Consider the following 19,365-nt stretch of genomic DNA (forward strand, 5'->3'; position numbering starts at 1 on the left):
TTATGTATTATTCCGATGATTCCTATGAACAGCGGTCTCGCACTGTATCCTTACAGCGCAGACAATGAGCTGAAACGTGCTAATAACGCGACAGCGAATGTCCTTTATCCAGCAGCTATACGTCGATTACCTCCCTGAGTGCAGACATGGGATGATCCTGTACCAACAAATATTAATTGTTAACCACAGCCGCGGATTATACCGTGATTTCTGAAATGGCGAGTTTCGATACACGTAGCCGCGTATTAACATATTATAATGAGCCCGTATAATATAATATATATATGAACATAAAAGAAAGTAAAGTCGTTAGCGACAACTTTTAAATCGACAAATTTCGAAGGAAGTTAAATAGTATACCTATATATTATATGATATATATATATATATATTATATCGTATATATTTATACTTTACGAAAACTAAAAGTGTTTATATTATATAACACAGGGTTTAGAAATAATTGTTTAAACCCTGTCGGAATGAATTAACAATGGTTTATTCGAGTTCAAAACGTATAAAACTTTTATAGCCTTGTTTTGATGCACAATACGTATACTTTTAAAACTTTTTTAGTTCACGCGACTTCTCTATACTTATATTACTGTGCGCATGATATGAACACGTATACGACCAATGTGATAATACTGCGAGTTCTATTATTAGTACTGTTGTTTGAAATTAAAATACAATCTATAATAAACGCGCGAAAAATATGTTTAACATGCGTGCACCGTAAAATATTACACGCACAAGACACTAGTTTATCGTAAGTATTTATCAATTTATATACAATTTACGAAACGTGATTACGAACCAGAGATACGTGATGCATTGGTTTGATTTCGATGCCGTTTGAAAACCGCTGCTGTCGAAGAAGATAACTTCCCTGACTAGTAACGTGCCCATAAGATACCGATTTTTTGTGAGGTAGGGTTTTACATTTTTGAATTAACTGTAATTGAAAGTTTATGAACAGAATAGACTAATGATCTATGAGGATGATGGGTTGGAATTTTGAAATCTTCTCCTCGACTGGTTCCTGCCCAGGGAGATATACCCAGGTTTAGATAGTTTTCAACAAACTGCCGTCGTGTATTATTATAACGAACACATGCCTACGATTTATCATCTAGATCTTTTTTTCCACGTCTTCCACGTGAAATTCAAATGGAGTCTTAAATAACTTGATTTGTAATACACGTGTCGTTCATAACACTATTTTTTTATTATATTGTTCGAAAACGTACAAATAAAGGTTTCGTGCACGCGTACGAATATCTATTGAATACGTCCCGTAGTCGCTATCCGTTTTATGTTATTCGAACGAGGCGTTATTATTATTATTTATGAGCGGTCACCGCTCTTAAATTACTCTTATGTCAAAACCCGGACTGCATTAATTATAATATTTAACGCGAACGTTATTGACTCTGCCGAAATGTACTCATGTGCGAATTGATCGGCTAACTGATTCCCAATTACGCGCGCTCTCAGAAACTACAAATTAAATTGCGGCTCGACGCGAACGCGTGACGAAACGTTTCAGTCTCATATGATATTGTAATACAGTCGCACCAACGCACTTATAATTATTATTTCTGAACTATACGTTGAAAGTTCATATCGATGTTACAGTATTACGGCTAGCGCATGAACGGAGTAATTCATTAAACGGTACTGCACGCTGTACGTATAACAATATAACGGATATATTATTATTTTACTGTATACCTATGATGAGCGTTTTCTACTCAAACTGGAATATTGAAAGGGCTGAAGCAGTAAAACTTGTTAACCATGAATAACTGATTCAGCTTTCTAAAAAGCACTTTGTTTTAAGCAAAACAAAACACTACCCCAATAAAATATTATCCAATACAATATATTATACATGTTTTTGAGAATATAATATATATATACATATATTGGTCTATGTAAATAAATTATGGACTAGATATTTCGAGACTGTACGCATGTATATAAAACGATTTGTGCCAAACTTTTTGTTTGAATCTTTAAACCTATAGTATTTTTGTGTTTTTTTTTTTTAATAAAACTTTTTCCAAAGTTCTTGGCACTACTATATTCTTTCTGTGAAAATAAATTCTTATATTTTTTTTTATCATCTTATACTGCTATAGAACAACATTATGTTTTGAATGAATGAAGTATTGAATGTCCGATAAAAATATATGGTAGTGGTCATGTTTATCGTTTGGAACATAATTAAAAATACACACGTCAGACAAACAGAAACTATTTTAACGCAAATAAAGTAAAATATTGGGAGATTAATGTTATGATGTAGCACAACTAGATGAGTTATACAGTGATTTCAGTGAAGTAATGACACATTTTTAATTGTAACTTTACAGCTTTATAGGATGGTAGGGTATTATAAAATATACTAAACACATCACAATTTTCAAATAAACATCCTATTTTTTACTCGATTTTCACCTATATACACTGTTATGAATGTAATTTAGTGATACATTTTTTAAATTAAAATTTTTTTTTCTCTACGTTGGAATAGATTGAACAAAAAAATTATTTCACAATTTCCTGAAGTATTTTATAGTGCATTATTGATTTTAAACATTAGAATAAAAGTTTTCTACGAAAATAATTTCTACAGTAAGATGATGAAAGAAGATTATTGTTGTCATTCGTTAATTATGTGATTTAGAAATTGAAACCATTTAAATGTCCGATATTTATTCATATAGCTAAAATATCAATAATATTATTTGTCCAGTGAAGCTATAGCGTATATGAGATTTTTGCATATATTTTTAAAACCCTTTAAACGAACACTTGATTACTGCCTATGACCTAATTCGTTGGTTCTAGCCAGTAAGTAAATGAATAGTAAAGTTTCAACGTAATTTTCCCAAAGAAAATCACAAGATAGCGTGTGGATTATTCTTAGTTCATTTACGTTAGTCGATTGTCTTTTGTGCCTATTCGATTTGTACCATAAATGTTGTACTTTTATTGGATCAATTCAATATAACAATACGAAAAAGTAATCGTATTTGGTAATTTATATTATCTAGGTAATAAATAGACAGAATATGTAATTTTCTCCAGATCATATTTATCGAACAGTTTAGGAACATAATGTCTTTATAAATATACTGCATCGTATTACGTATCATCCCTCGTCAAATAGTGTACAACAGTTCAATTGGTGATTACCATAGTTGAGTACATGATGAGTAATTATTAATAATAATTAACTTATCCTTATTTACTTTTCTCCAAAATATCCATCTGTAATTTATGCATTTTCTAATTTATTCGACTTGATGAAACAAAACTTTTGAGCGTAAATTGAAATAAAGTAATTCAATGGTGCGTATACTTTGACTCGACAAAAACCATCCGCCTTGTATTGTAGATATATGTTGTTAATTTTGCAGACTTACTCTTAATCGTAAAAAATTGATACTTTTAGACATTATTCCCTACACAACGAAAATTGATTATAATAGTTTATTATAAGCATAAAAATCGATTTATTTAAATATATTGTGGTTTTTGTTTTGTTTTTGTTTTTGAGCTGAACATTATATTGCATAACATAGTTTAATACATTGGTGTATTTAAATTCGTAGACACTATATGCACGTGCCTACAACAGCAAATTTTTAAAATATATTTTGTTATTAATTATTTATAAAAATTGAGTTTCAGTATTTAAATACTTTTTTTTTTTAACTTAATTAATATATATATATATATATTACAGTAGGTAATTAAATGATAATTTAGTTAGTGCAGTGTATTATTTTAGTTATTAAGAGCGAAAACTTCCATAGGCCTACCGTGGAAAACATATACTTTATACATAAGGTTTAGTTTTTATTTTGTAGTACGTACATTTATTGTAGTTATAATCATTCGATTGTACGTATACAGTTGAATCGGTTTCGGAAATTCTTAGTGATTCATTAAATGTAATTGAGGATCGATTGAACAATTTAATATATTATTTTAGGTATGGGCGTTTACCAGGTATAAAACTAAAACTAAAAATGTATTTTCATAAAACTAAGAGAAAAATATCTTGAAGCGAAATTGTAAGAAATATGTTAAATAAAATATGATTTTTTTATATGATTCGTAAAATTAAAAGTCACAAATAAATATTATACGCATTGCATTCTTAAGCTATCGACTGCACAATGACGTAGTAAATAATTATTTTTATAATGTAACAAATTACAAGGAAATATCTTTGTTTTTTGTCTTAACTTTTAACATATTATACTGACTGTATACGATAATTAACAATCGTCATATCAATGATCGCGCTTTTGCGAATTCTTATTCTGAAACAAAACAGAAAATCAGCTTTTTCATGGTCCATCACTAAACAAGCTTCAAAAAAAAAAATCTCCAAATCCTGTACATGATCATCGGACGGCAGTTTGTCATTGGTATCCGCGGTGGTAAGACATTCCAAGAATGACTTTCGTAGTTTCGCCATAAGCAGAGCCGGCGAGAACTTTTGAGGGCCCAGGGGCTTATCGGTTCCTAGCCTCCTTTACTTATACTTGATGGGCCAAGATATATATACAATTTGTGCATACTTGTACATACTTGAGTTCAATAGTAATATTCAGATTTGCATCTTATGCTACGACAAATAAGATTATAAAATAATTTTGTATAAAAGGCTAAGACAACGGGCCCTTTTGGGCTGTAGTCCTCCTTGCCCTACCCTCTCATCGATGATGGCCATAGATTATCACGAAATACTTCCGCAGCCAATGGGAACATGTGGGTTCGATACAGCAATGAGCTTTCTTCGACGTGTTCGAATAGGTATTCAACGGAGAAGATTATTAATTTTTATTTAAAAAAAATACCGAACCCTTTGCTTGCTGCTGTCCACTCCATGTGTTATCGTACAGGTCTAACCATCATCAGTCCGGTCACGCATACGACAGTCGCATCAGTCTGTCGAAGCACAACTCGCGCGTATACACTGCACACGCGCTTGTCTGTTCGTCAATGACGGTGGCCGTGGACGACATACATTACCGGGGTTTAATTAAAGCACGTGCGAGTAGGTAACGCCTGGTAGCCAAATTTATTTTCGCAGACGGCTTTTCAATTAAACAACACATTCATCCGACCGACGAGGCGACGTCGGTTCCGTATTATACCGCGGTATATCAGATCGACTGCACTGGAACAATAGCGCTTCTTCTCCGCTGATGCGTATTAAATACGGATATTCAAAGTGGAGGCATGTTTCTAAGACATGCGAGGGCGGGGGATAGAGTCCTACTAGAGTGCAGTCAACCACGCGAAAAAAGTGATCCGTTATGTAAAAGGTTGGGACTCTTTTTTTTCATCGCAATTATTTATCAAGTTTTCGACTGAAATAATATATTTTTAATTTCGTACACCGAAGCAGTGGGTAAACATGGAATCGCCGGGTTGAAAAAAGAAGAGGGAATGGCAGGATGTACACGGTCGACATGTGCGTGATAAAGTCGATTTTGAAAATGGGAAAAAAAATGTGGAAGCGGAGAAATTAGGTGGTAGATTCTGAGTAGCTGGAAATAAAAGCGAGCAAGAAGAAAGAAACAGAAAAGCGACTAAAAATCCTGGGAAAAATGTTTAACGATCCTCCTTATTCCAGACATTATATGTGTAGTAAATACATTAATACGCATTTATTAATAATTTAATTAATAATAATTAACTCTATAACGGTTTATGATAATCGATTTTTAATTAAAAAGAAAAATCATTCTGCTTTAACCGGGACATTTATTATTAAATTATAATGTGTTATCGAAAAAATAATAATTCAAAACATTACAACGATAATATAAAAAGTTAAATTTTTAATATTATTACATAAGCTACCAACAAAGATCCTTTACAGAAACCCAACAAGTTCAACACCCACATTGACTTAATCTCCTATAGACTAAAAAATATAAAATTAAACTTAACGAAACAAAATCAATTAAAATAAAGTTCGCAATAAACAAAAACATTGTCTTCAATTAATTGACAACAATGAGTCACGAGTCCTTATCAAAATTAAATTCAATAAAGTACCTAGGAGTAATTATTGATAAAATATTTACATAAAAATATCTTACAAAAAAAAAAAAATAATAAGAAACAATATAGGTAACTATATAACTCACGATTTCGCCTTCTCCACTCAATTTTAAAATTTAAACTTAGGCTTAAAAACAAAATACTCCTATAAAAAACCATCATAGCTCCTGTTTGTTCATATAGTATCTAAATTTGAGTCAAGCCAAGCCGATCAATATTCGTCTGCAAGAAGGATGCCCGTGGTATGTGCTATGTACAAACCTAAGAATCCTTTTACTCCATATCCTATTTTATCAATATTAAAAGATTTCACATCAACTTAAAAATTAGGAAAATCCTCATGTTTCTCTTATCTCCAAAATGTCTTCTTAATCATTCCAGGAAATCCTATTCGGAAGTGAAATCATCGAAACAAAAAAAAAAAAAAAGACCACAAAAAAAAGAAATTACTAATTATAAATAAATCAATTGTATATATATATATATATATATATATATATCTGAAATATGTACTAATTAGTGGTTTCCTTCATACGTTTTATATGTAATTGTATTATAATTTCTTCTCCTGTAAAAAACCTAATTTCCGTATTGTGCTTGTACAAGTACCGATCGCAATTACCGTTCGTATGTACTTATGAGTGCAGTAGAGTACGTACAATATATATTTATTGTGCTGTAAAGAAAAAAAAAATTACATACGCGTAAATATATAAGCACAACGTTCGTTCATATAATTTTGATATACATATCTATATAAACCGTTCATCTCAAGCGCGCTTAGGTAAATCTACCAAGTATTGCGCGTAAGTCGCATTTTGCTTTCGTAATTAAACGTCGAAATTATAGCACGTCATACATGTATCACACGTTTCACGTGTCTGTTATATTTATTGTACCCGACGTATATAATTGCGTTGAAATAGTTGCGAGTGGCGTTCGTTCGAGACGCGTTGACAGTCGTTGTGTACACGGATACGGATTCGTATGAAATTACGATGTACGCATTCACCCGGACGTTTAAATAGTAAAGGATCATTTGGGAGAGACGAACAGGATTATTCTAAAACACGAGTTTCGCTTTTGTCCGCTATTCGCAACGGAAATATTTGTGACAGGTTGTGCAAACAGATTCGCGGGAAATCAAATACGTTCAAATTTGGACGGGTACCGATGTAAAACGGATAGTTGGCGATCGTAAAAAAAAAAAAAAAAAACCAACATCATAATACGGGCCATAATTTATCTGCTCGTACGGACGCGCCTGATAATATCCTGTTATATTATAACAGGTACATAAAATAGTAAATAAAACATGCACCAACGATAACGCGTGCATTATATTTTAGACGCGCAACAAGGGTGCCACAGTCGACAAAACCGAAAACGTTTCGAAGCCGACACAGCGCCAGACGAATCGGTTAATAATTTATATTCGCGTTCGTATTGCGATTACGACCAGTTTCGTTTCGTTTTCGCACAACGTTACGCTAAAACACTATAATGCGCGTAAAATGTATTGCTATGCATTCAGGAACATAGAAAAATCTATCTCCAGATTGCAAGACCAAAGCAAAAAGTTCATATCAATGAAAACCATTAGTTATGTTTAATTAATATATTAGAGAACATCGTATTTAACCCTGAACAAATAAACACATAAAAAAAATGTATGGACTCTGATAAATATTTTTAGTGTTATTAGTTACATACGATATTTTTACACATGTATAAGGCAACACGTCTCGTGAACGGTCTTAAAGTAATAAAAACTCGTTACGATTTAATCGATAGACAGTTTTGTTTTATTTGAAACGGATAATATGAGTAATTTCGATTTACTTAATTGTTTGTGAAATATTTAAACAAATATAAAAAATTCTCATAAATATTGAAAAATTGAACTGATTCAAACTTCAAATGCAAATCGGCACGGGTTCACGTTGTGTATAATTGACTCGACATTTTTCGTAGCTCGTTTTTATATGCGTATACACGTTTTTGGGCGGGGAATCAAAATTTAAATGTGAAAATCAATCAACACCCTAGCGCGTGTACGGAGTGCTTCGCAGGCTATCAGCATTTACGAGCTGCTACATGGATTGCGCGTGGTGACAAACATTTCTCGTGCAATATCGTTTTTCCACTGCGCGCCGCAATACATCTTCTTGCGAGGATATTTTTCGGTTTCCTCCGGGTTTACGGTAGAACCGAATTCGATTATCGTTGTCAATGTTCTGCGCAGTAAGGGTCGCGATGCAGCGATGGGTGAGCGGTCCTCGTGCCCAGGATAATCAGTTGCGTCGCTGCTGCTGTCGCCGCGGTGTGACGTTCGCGGTACGCGTATAAAAAAAATATTGAAAAAAAATAATAAAATCTCGGAAAATTGTTCGAAACAATACGTTCGTAAATACGTAAGGCGCGTAGACGTTTTATACGCGCGGTGCACTAAAATTATGACCGTCTACCCCGGACGTCCGAGTCATGTGTTTATAATAATAATGCGTCCATCGTAAACTTATCGAAATCGGTTCGACGTTGACGTTTATCGCGATGTGCTGCGTATTTTTTCACCCCTTTTTATTGTTATTATTATAATGTACCTAATGTGCATCACGCGTCGCGAATCGTAACGGCTAAATCCACTACGACGTGTCCTAGAAGCGCGTGCACATAAATCGCAGAATACCGCAGTATAGTCGATAATAATGGTCCGTATATAATTGTTTGAATTTTCGGGAGGCACGTGATGAGCAGTATGTTTGTGCGGAATGGCACGAATCAAAACGATTCAAACAAGGGATACCGCATTCCGATAAAGCCGATTTCATAATATTTCTACTTTAAGGACAATCTACGCGTGATGCATTTGTGTAACTACGTTTTGTTTTAAATAATTAATTATAATACGATATAGGTACAATGTCTACTTTTCGACGTCGAAAACACAGTCGACCGAGTAGAAACTATCGAAACAAAATTTAAGTTAATGTAATATCGTTAATCTAAACGATTTATTTATTTTATTGAATAACGCCCCGGGGAAAATAAATGTGCATAGTAAGTTCTTATGAACATAATAAACAAATCACTTAATTAATAATACAAATATTAAATTATAGTAGAAACATTTTTTTATACCATGTATTAGGGTGGCCAGATGAAATTAAAATAAATCCGGGACAATAAATTCCAAATTTTACTTAACTATTATAAATATAACTTAATATTTTTATTCTACCATTTTTTACTGAGTTTAGTGAGTTTCATTAAACAATATTAATCGCTCAAAATTAAAATCAAAGAATTAGAAAGCGTATTTTTATTTTCAACAATAATTAATTTTAAACGCAGTTGACAAATGTTTGTACTTCACGGTGACATAGAGATAATATTTTTTTAATACTATTTCTTTTGCCGTCATCACGTAATTTTGCGTGCAGTGGACGTTTTTCAGAAACAAGTGCATTTCTATAATTTCGTCGTGTAACTTTATGCAACTTTTAACCATTCCTAATATGCTATACATAATGATATATTTTGGTTAGCAAACAAATTTCTGTTGTTGCCGTACCCATTTGCTTATGAACGTTGGTCTAAAATTTAGACTCTAAATGGAAGTCGTCGATCAAAACACTCGTTCTATAGATGCGTTTCAAACCGGCAAACGGAGCGCAAAAGCAACAACTGCCGCACGATTTGTAATATTCACGTATTTTTCTTCGTATACTTTAAATGTTTGTAACCAATGTTGTTTGAATAAAATACAATTTTTTGTCCGTATATTTTTTTTTTTTAATATTTAATTATGCCATAAACTCATCAAAGTAATCTTCGTTAACTGAAATATAGTTGAAAATGTTCTTGGCGTTTTGCCATATTACGGTGTGGGTTTTTATGTTAATTTTAACCACTTTAACTCGGCCAGTGCCGTTTGATCACTGTCCACTTTTGTGTGTATTTTATTTATTTTGCCGGTGTAACCACAGATGCGTGTTTATGTGCGATAATTTAAAACGGAAAAATGAGAAATGAAATATCGTTAAATTAGAAGTTAAATTCCGGAATTATGTTGATGGCCGAACCCAATAATAGCACATTGTCTTTTTAATTGAGTTCATTGAGTTTCTAAACTGGTTACGACTCGGAAAATCAGGGACGAATGGCCACCCGGTAAATATATAATATATTTGCTAGAAACAATAAAAACTGAACATTGAATTTATTAATAAAAGTAATACAGAAGGAAGAAAAACGACTAAGTAATAAGTACAGTTCCCTAATAAAAATTTTAAAATTAATGTCGAAATGTCGAATTTTAGAATCGCAGTTGACATTAAAGTCAAAATCTCAACAGCTACCTAGTTTTAATATTTGTACATCACTTAACACGTAGTCAAACGTAAACTAAGTGCAAGGTAAATTGACAAAACATGTTTGTTTGTTTTTCATTTATAATTAATTTATCATTAATCATAATATGCTTACTGTATTAAATACACATGCATGAGCACATCTGCTAAAATGTTAAAAAAAAATCTAAGCATTACTAAGCATAGTAAAAATATATATACGTATTATACGTTTCGATGCTGGTTCTTAATAAAATTTAAAATTTCGTTACCTAATAATTCAATTATTATTTTATTTTTTTAATCAATAGTATTAATATTTCAGTTATTGTAATCAAGTAGATGTTTTTATTATTTTAATCAAGTCAATTTACTGAATTTTTGATTATCGAAATAATTGGATTATTTCTAAAACTAATTTAAGATAAAAATTTGTTAAAAAAAAAAAAATATTTTTAAAACTTGTCTTATTTTATGTTGAAATAATTCGAAATTCCAATCGGGTTCCGTGGTGTAGCGGTTATCACATCTGCTTTACACGCAGAAGGTCGCCAGTTCGATCCTGGCCGGAATCACAAAATTTTGCTATTTATTTTTTTTTCTTCTTCTACTTCTCATTTTCATTATTAACTTAGTCGTTCGTTGTTACTTTGGCGTTCTTAGATGCAGTGAAGTACTTTTCTAACGGATAAATTACTTTTTGACATTTTCTTTAATATTGAAAAGTTGGTTTCTGGATCAAACTTTCAAAATAAAAATACGTAGCACAAAAAAAATTAAAAATCAGTTTTAATGAAAAATATTATGAATCACCGCTTTGCCCAGTTTTATACTTTTAAAATAAAGAGTAATAATTTGTTAGAAAAAAGTATACCTGATAATTAAAGTAGAAACTTGTATAGATAATAAAAAAGGCTGAATTTTTTTCGTTTGAAATGTGGATTTATTGTTTCTTATTTTATTCAAGTAGCAGCTAATAAGGAACAAACACTACAGCTATAAGAAGTGTTGCAATAATAATAAAATAAAGAACATATTTTTTTATGTATGAGTACTTAGAAATATTCAAATATTAATCACAATTATTTTAATTGAATAATTAAGAGGAAACCCCATTAGAATATTTTTGTCGAATTAATCTCGTGTTTTCATTGTTACAGATAGTACCTGAAATTCTACTGTGTGATACACTTTTTCATTAACACCTTACAAAATATTTAAATTTATCACTATTTCAATTTTAAAATTTACATTTTCAAATGTTTAATCGAATGATTTATGGACAAAATTGCTTTCAGTATGCTTATAAAACAAAACATATACTTAATAAAAACGCTAATCTATTTATGCAATAATGTGTAGACGATATCGACCTATATTTCTATAATTTGAAAATTGAATAAATTTACTTCAAGCTAAAATGTATATGTTTTGATTAAGTTATTACTTTAAAATAAGAGAAACAAAACAAAATCTATACAAAATGAATAGAAAAAGTTATAAAAATCTCATCTAATCCTGTCTCATGTATTGTTATGATTTTTCTTAGTATTTATTTAATTTTTCAAGTTTCTGATTCTACTATTTATTATAATTGAATAGGTGATTGTAAAAACCACGCTTGTTTCAGATCTACTTTAGCGGATATTGAGTGTAAAAACCTCACTTGTACAGTACATGTGTGGTTTTTACAACATGCGGGAATTTCAGACCTAATTTAAACACATAAGACATTGCAGGACAAATGTAATTTTTACATACAACTTGCGTTTATCGTAGTAGATCAAATAACTAAAATAAAAACGATTTCATAAAATATGTGACAAGTGTGGTTTTTACAATCACCGATTCAATTATTTTTAAAGTTGTAAAACTGTAAAAATTTAATCAGCACAATAGTCAATTATTCTTTACCTCCAGGTCCTTATAGTAAAAATGATAAGAAATTTCAAAACGCAACGGGAATTCGGGTAACGTTATTGAGTTTAGTTAGCTACCAGTTGAATAACAGTTATTTTATTTAACTATAGTCAAACACAAAATGTAATAGAATATATTCTGAATAGTGTGAGGGTAATATTGAAATTTCGTTCTTTCGAAATATTAGTTTTATATGGATAATTTAATGAAAAAAAAGTAGATAATTAAATATAAAAACGGTGTAGTGGACTAACTAACCTGACCAGTGCCAGATTACACATTAGGTGGAGTAGGTGCCTGCCTTTGGGCTTTACTCATTTAAAGGGCCCTATGAAAACGGAAAACTATATTTTTATTTATTTAATAATACCTGTATTTTATTTACGAATTTATGGAATAAAATTCATTATGAAATATTATATATAATTAGTTGCAAGTGTTATATGTAATAATAATAATAAAATTATTTTGAAAAAAATAGAAATAATATAATAATTAATTAATTTTTCTTGCAAAAGAAAATTAATAAACATGATTTTATTTATTAACAATACTTGGTTATTATAATAGCTGTATTTTAATTATTGGATATTAATGTTAAACATGTATGTAAAAAATAATTTTGTAGGGCCAAAAATTTTAATTGCCTCGGGGCCCACAAATGTTTAATCCGGCACTGAACCGGACATTAGTTTTTTACTCAACACCATTGTTTCATAAAAATAATCGAGTTAATTTTCTGTAAATGAAAAACATTATTTACCATTCGAGTAATATTATAGTTAATTTTAAGCTGAAATATGTCGAGAAATCGAATGCGAGTCAGGACTTGCAGTGAAGCACTATTATGATGCGTTACTGTGTGTCTAAAATAAATCTCTTCACACCTCTATAAACAATAATAACGTTACGCAACGATAGTACATAGGTACCTGTATATAATATATATGTATTGTATATAATGCAAGAAGTTATATATAGAATGTATGTCGACACGCCACAGGAATTTTTAACGTTCTCTAGAGCTTTTAAGATTATCGTAGCTCCGATAAAGAATATTGTACATTTACAAAGATACATACACGATTACACGGTATACATAAATATAATATGTAAGCAGATGTGACTGAAAAATATTATGTACAATAGAAGTATATAGGTTAGATAAAAAATGTAAGGAAATATTACTCTCGATGGTTGACTGATTTTCTCTGGCTTTTATTTGAACGTGTGACACGATAACAACTCTAACAACTATCCATTCCAATTATACTCATAAAGTTATACAGTGGCGCCGAACCCTATGCTTAGCGGCCTGACCACATTTTTAAAATGAGGTTGGAGATCAGAGGGGCCCCGATGGGGCCTAAGAATCTATGGTTCGCACTTTGCAATACTCTGACCTCACGATTATTTTCATGAGAAATGTCGAACGGACTCTGTCGGACCCGTGTATGAACAGAACGGAAATGTTCAAATACGAATTACCTAAATTGAAATACATAATAAAATATTTTGCGGTAAGGTGTCTGTCGATACGTGTCTGACTATTTAGTATAAATCATGCTTAATACTTGTAATTTGAGAGCAAAAATTATTTTTGTAAAAATTTAGGTTTGGGGCCGCTGGGGTGCTTAAGGCCGTTGTATTTTTATTTGGCTCGAGTAAAATTCGAGTTCGGCGCCACTGAAGTTATAACTCAAATGATCATTTACAAACTTGATCAGAAATCGGTAACAAACTGCGCCGAAAAATTGCTCGACTAAAATTTAGTCAGGGCATCTAATGTCCTGTAACACTGTCGATTCAAACACGGTTTTTTACCAGTACACAATGAAATCGTTAATCGTTTTTTATAACCAAGATGATCCATTTGTCCCGCAACGTACGGTGTTATTTATTGTGCTGCGTGGATCCACTGGTATTATATTTACCTTTGCGTACAACGGAAATACGTAATTTTGTCGTTTATTTGCGATTATTATCGATTTTCTTGTCGTTTAATGGTTATGCACACGCGTCGTGTACCATGTGACACGAGGGTATTGTTCTTCGTAAGACAACCGCACCGCGAATAAGGAAAGAGGGAAACGATCATTTTAAACACACACACACACAGACCTCGTCCTCCAATGATGTATTTTGTACCGTACTAGTAAAATTACGTGCGATTTATGTTCCTGGAATATCGACATTATGTTTCACCACAACGGAAGTGTTCAATTATTCGTGTAGCCGTCTTGTCCTATGCCCTCTCCCCCTACGCTCATCCCGTGTTGTTACAACAGCAAAGTCGAACTGTTGTTGTACGACAAGTGTCGTATGGATTTTCGACGACGGTGGTATGTTGAGATATTATTTCCATAGGTATTATTAATTCGATTTCGCACGACTAATTTTGAAATATTACACGCAATCTCCACTAACTACTGTTATTATTATTATTTCACATCACGGCGCGTGCGATAAATCCTAATTTGTACTATTACACCGCCACGTCACCGAGAGCGCAATATCATAAACGACGACGCGCGGCGGTGAACGCAAAAAACGGTTTTATTCCCGTTTCAAAAATATAAGTATACAACATGCAACGCCGAGACTTATTACAAGACGAATATAGCCGTTTTTGCCCGTTTCGGTAATGTTAATGCGTCGCGCGTTGGATAATATATCACGCTGCAAACCCGCGGTTGCAGTATCGCGGGGGTGTGTTTGTACGGATACCTGCGCAGGGCAATACGCGTGGTAACGATTTTCTTGTCTGCGAAATTTCGGTTCCGCGTCGAATAACAACGTCGATGAACAATTTGTGTTACCGTTACAATTACAATTCATGTTGATCAACGGTCACCTGATGCACGAACGAACTTCATCGGTGGTCCTATAAGTGCAAAGTCGGCAAGTTTTGTGGGATTTCACATATTTTTTATTACTTCAAAGGTTGCCGACGTACATTTCGAGTTCCCCGAAAAATTGCTCGGACGCCCGGCTAGGATTGTATTGAAAATGATTTTATCAAGTTCGATGTACATATAGTATAACTTGGACAATTTATAGCTGTTCTCGTAGACGATACCCATGGAAAGTATACAGCTACACGGAGCGTATCAAAAGGCAGTGACGTATTTATGGATTGAAAGGTCCATGGGATCTAGAACCCCTTCCCAACCGTCCCAATCGGTGCATATTTAATACCAACCACAACCTTAGAATATAATAATCGCTTTAGATTTAATTTATTCATGCAATCACAAAAGTTATCCGGACCCCTGCCCCAATGGAGTATTCTAAAATACGTCCATAGCGGTTATTTTACGGACATACACCCCCTACACCCCAATAACACACACATACGTGTATGATATTTAGATAAATGTGTTCTCACACCCTTCATATAGTTGCAGGCTATAAATTTACAAACAACGGTATTGAGAAAACTTTCGGTGATTAATAATACGGCTTTGGGCGAGCTTTAAGCGCGGAACCGCAGCCGTGAGCATCGAAATTTCAACGGTGCCGGAAATGTCCAGAAACAGATGAGTGCACGTATGCACACGTATGTAGTAGTAGTTGTAGTTTTGTGTCCATGAACCGGACGAAACGTGAGTAATTAGAGGTTAATGTTAAGAGTAATTGTTCTTCAAATGTCTATTATATATATACCGCTGTGCAAACGAGCATAAACCAGCATATACTATACAGTTCTATGACCAGATGATGCGCAAATGCCGTCCCCTCTGCGTCGTTGTTATTTTTTTTTAAAATTTAATTTATTCATCAAGTCAGCATATTGAACCATACTAAAAATACATAACAATAATTAGATATTATCGTTCAATCTACACGATTGTTCTTTTGCAATAAGTACATTTTAATGTACATATATTATTATGAAGTTATATTTAATCGATTTCTTATTGCGAATAAAAAATCAACAATTTATAGATTTTATAAATTTTATTTATAGATTTATACTGTTATAATTCGATTTGTACCGATTTTATTCGAACATAAAGTGCCAATAAAAAATTGATTTATCAAATATAATTAAAATTGAAGTACGAAAAAATTTTTAATCGCACATTTGACTTCAAAGGTTTAGTTACTACAAATTAGATACAACTACATTTAATTTTTAATAAAGTCTTTATTATAATGTTAAGTAATAGATATTTGCGTGTTAGAAACAATTGAACGCAGTTTGGTTTTAATTGTCTTAATGTTTCCTTTAGTTCATTGTTTAGTTTCGACGATTTCCATTATATGTATATTTAACACGCAAACATTTAAATCATGTTTTTTCAATTTTCACAAGAATTGAAAAATCTACAAACATTCATGTATTTGTCAGAAGAACGGAGACATATCAGAGAATATTTAATGTATTTAATCGTTTGTAAAGAAATATTCATATAAAATCCTCGTGTCCCTTTTGACACCTCTCCCCTTACATAATCAAAGGATTTCGGCTATGGCATTATTTTTGTGGCGCATTATAATTAATTTAAAGGCGTGTTTAACGGGAGGCAAATAGGGCATTTGCCTCCGGCGGAAAAATTTGAAAATATTTCATAGGCGGCATTCGCGAATACTAATTTTTGTCAAACATATTTTTGGTTTTTCGTAATAAATCAATTTTTCCATCGGTTATTAAATGTATTATAAAATTTAATGTTAAAAGATCAAAGTATTATATGAAAAATATTTTTAATTATAATAAATCTTATTTACTTATACCTGTACGACTATACATACATCTAATTTGAATGATTACAATATTAACGCGCATTAATGTGTAAACACAGTCGAGACTCGACGGGCGAAGATATTGCTTGTACGCCTGTACAGTTGCAGTAAACACTAAATATAAATAATAATATGTATCGATCATATTAACTATAAACAGTTTATAGTTCTCATTAACGTCATATATTCATATCTTTGATGAGGCGGTAAAATACGCGTGCCCCCAACGGCATTACAACTTAACACAGAACTGAATTCATTAAATAATAGCAAACAATCTTACCTTTCCCACCACAGTGCGAAAAACGAAATCTCGGACCAAATGAACGTCATGTTTTTGTATACTGTCATTTTTTCAACCATATAATTCAGTACTTTACTGGTTTGCAAGTGATAGTAGCCCTCGAAAGTTCTCAGCCATCCCGGATCGTTGTGGGAATGTGGCACGACGATAATCTAAAAAGAAAACAAAATGAAAGAAAACGTTAGAATGTTCATAATAATAAATATACATTGTGCGTAATAGTATGAATATCAGTGTAACGTTTAATAAAAGGGAAAGAAATGAAATGAATGAAAAATAAGCGACGTGCACGATAGCAGACGAGAGAGAGAGAGAGAAAGCGCTGAAGATAGCTGTTATATGTAACGCTCGTATTGCATTTGCATAAAAAATATTACTCGTATTTTCTTCTCCACTATGATTGTCAAAAACTCAGACTTCTTAAATCTTTGAAAAAGGTCTTATCACCGGAAAACACAAATCGCGCTGAGTTGTATTTTTTCCGCTGTCCTTAATTTATAATTGTTTATAATATATATATATTTGTGCTACACGTTTCTCTTGACGTTTTAATTTACGTAAACCTTTGTAAATACGTTTCGACGGCACGCGACACTTTGGAAGATTCAAGAAAATATAAAGTTGTAACACAAACTAATAATAATTATATTAATTTCATTTTATGAAAAAATTATATAGGAGACGTATTAGCAAAGTTTTAATGGTGTGATTCGTGCGGAAATAATGTACATGTATTATACATATATATATCGAGCTCTTTTTATACATATATCGATTTAAACATTGCATTAAATAGTTTGCAAAATAAAAATAAGTTAGAGTGAAGTTTTAAAACGTATAATATACAAAAGTGTACACCCGTAAGCAGTACGTAGCGACGTGTACTATCCGGTTTGCTAAGATTAAAAATGAATAAAAATTGGTCAACATTTTAATTGGCACTTATATAAAATCGCCTTGGAAGAAAACGTGAATTACGCGACATTGCACGCAGTATCGTTTCCGTTGATAATAACTATTAATGAAAAAAAAGAGTATAGTATAATTACTCGGTTGCTTCATTATAATATTTTCAGTATCGGTTTATAACTAATTTTTAGTCCTACAGGATGCTGATGCGATTTTGAACAGTGGATTCCTTATAGGCTGAAAATTTATGTCAAGATCGAATATGAACCTAAACAGCTGTAATTTTTATTCTAAACGGTTTATCATTACAAGTTTGATTTCGTAATAATTTAATCAATTGGCTAATTTTAAATCTATAGATCATTTTCCACTAATCGTGAGAAAAATTCAGTTCACGAGGAAGTTTTGCCTTCGGCGATTTTAAACTTTTCAAGGCCCTCAATTTATTTTTTACAATCTGACTTTAATCGAATCCTTTAAAAATTCACAGTCTGTATTTATTTTTATATCAATTTTATTAAAATTGTTTTTAAGACAAATAAATTATATTTATTATATACCAATTTATTACTTATACTAATTATTTTTAAACGTTTTCCAGCTTGTAGAATATCTATACTATCTTATAAAAAATTTAAACGACGTTTTTCATGCATATAAGGGTATCTGTTAATGAATAGTTTTTAGGATCACGAATTTTCTGCATGATTATAATTTAATTAACTCAACCAATATTGCGTTCATTTTTGACGCGATGAATGTTGCCGTATTTCAAATGTCATTAACATTATTATTTCCACTTTCCCAGTGATTTCCAGATGCATGGGGCGAGTTCGTTAAAATGTATTCGGTACAGTACAGGTGCACCTATACATATATATATATATACATTATAATAGTATATACGAGCGGGCGCGTTAAGCAAACAATAATTGAATTCGGAAATCTGATTTTAAATCCGCGCGGCGAGACGGGAAGTATTGAAAAATAATATGCATATATTATTATGTAACTTGTTCGTCGCAAAATGACCTA

At 31.9% G+C, this 19,365-nt stretch overlaps 1 protein-coding gene and 1 non-coding gene across 2 annotated transcripts in view; one reads left to right on the forward strand and one right to left on the reverse strand.

The window, feature by feature from the left end:
* Positions 1–19,365, reverse strand: part of LOC112690784 (alpha-mannosidase 2x-like) — a gene marked incomplete at its 3' end in the record, with an annotated part of 55,902 nt that overhangs the window by 32,109 nt on the left and 4,428 nt on the right. Inside the window, exon 2 of the mRNA XM_025564877.1 lies at positions 17,401–17,573. Within this exon, the coding sequence (XP_025420662.1) occupies positions 17,401–17,573 (173 nt within the window). The remainder of the gene's footprint in view (positions 1–17,400; positions 17,574–19,365) is intronic.
* Positions 10,951–11,023, forward strand: Trnav-uac. The gene has a single exon. It is a non-coding gene; the product is annotated as a tRNA-Val (tRNA).

Source organism: Sipha flava, unplaced genomic scaffold (assembly GCF_003268045.1).
Source record: "Sipha flava isolate LNK unplaced genomic scaffold, YSA_version1 52109_pilon_pilon, whole genome shotgun sequence".
NCBI classification, from domain to species: domain Eukaryota; kingdom Metazoa; phylum Arthropoda; class Insecta; order Hemiptera; family Aphididae; genus Sipha; species Sipha flava.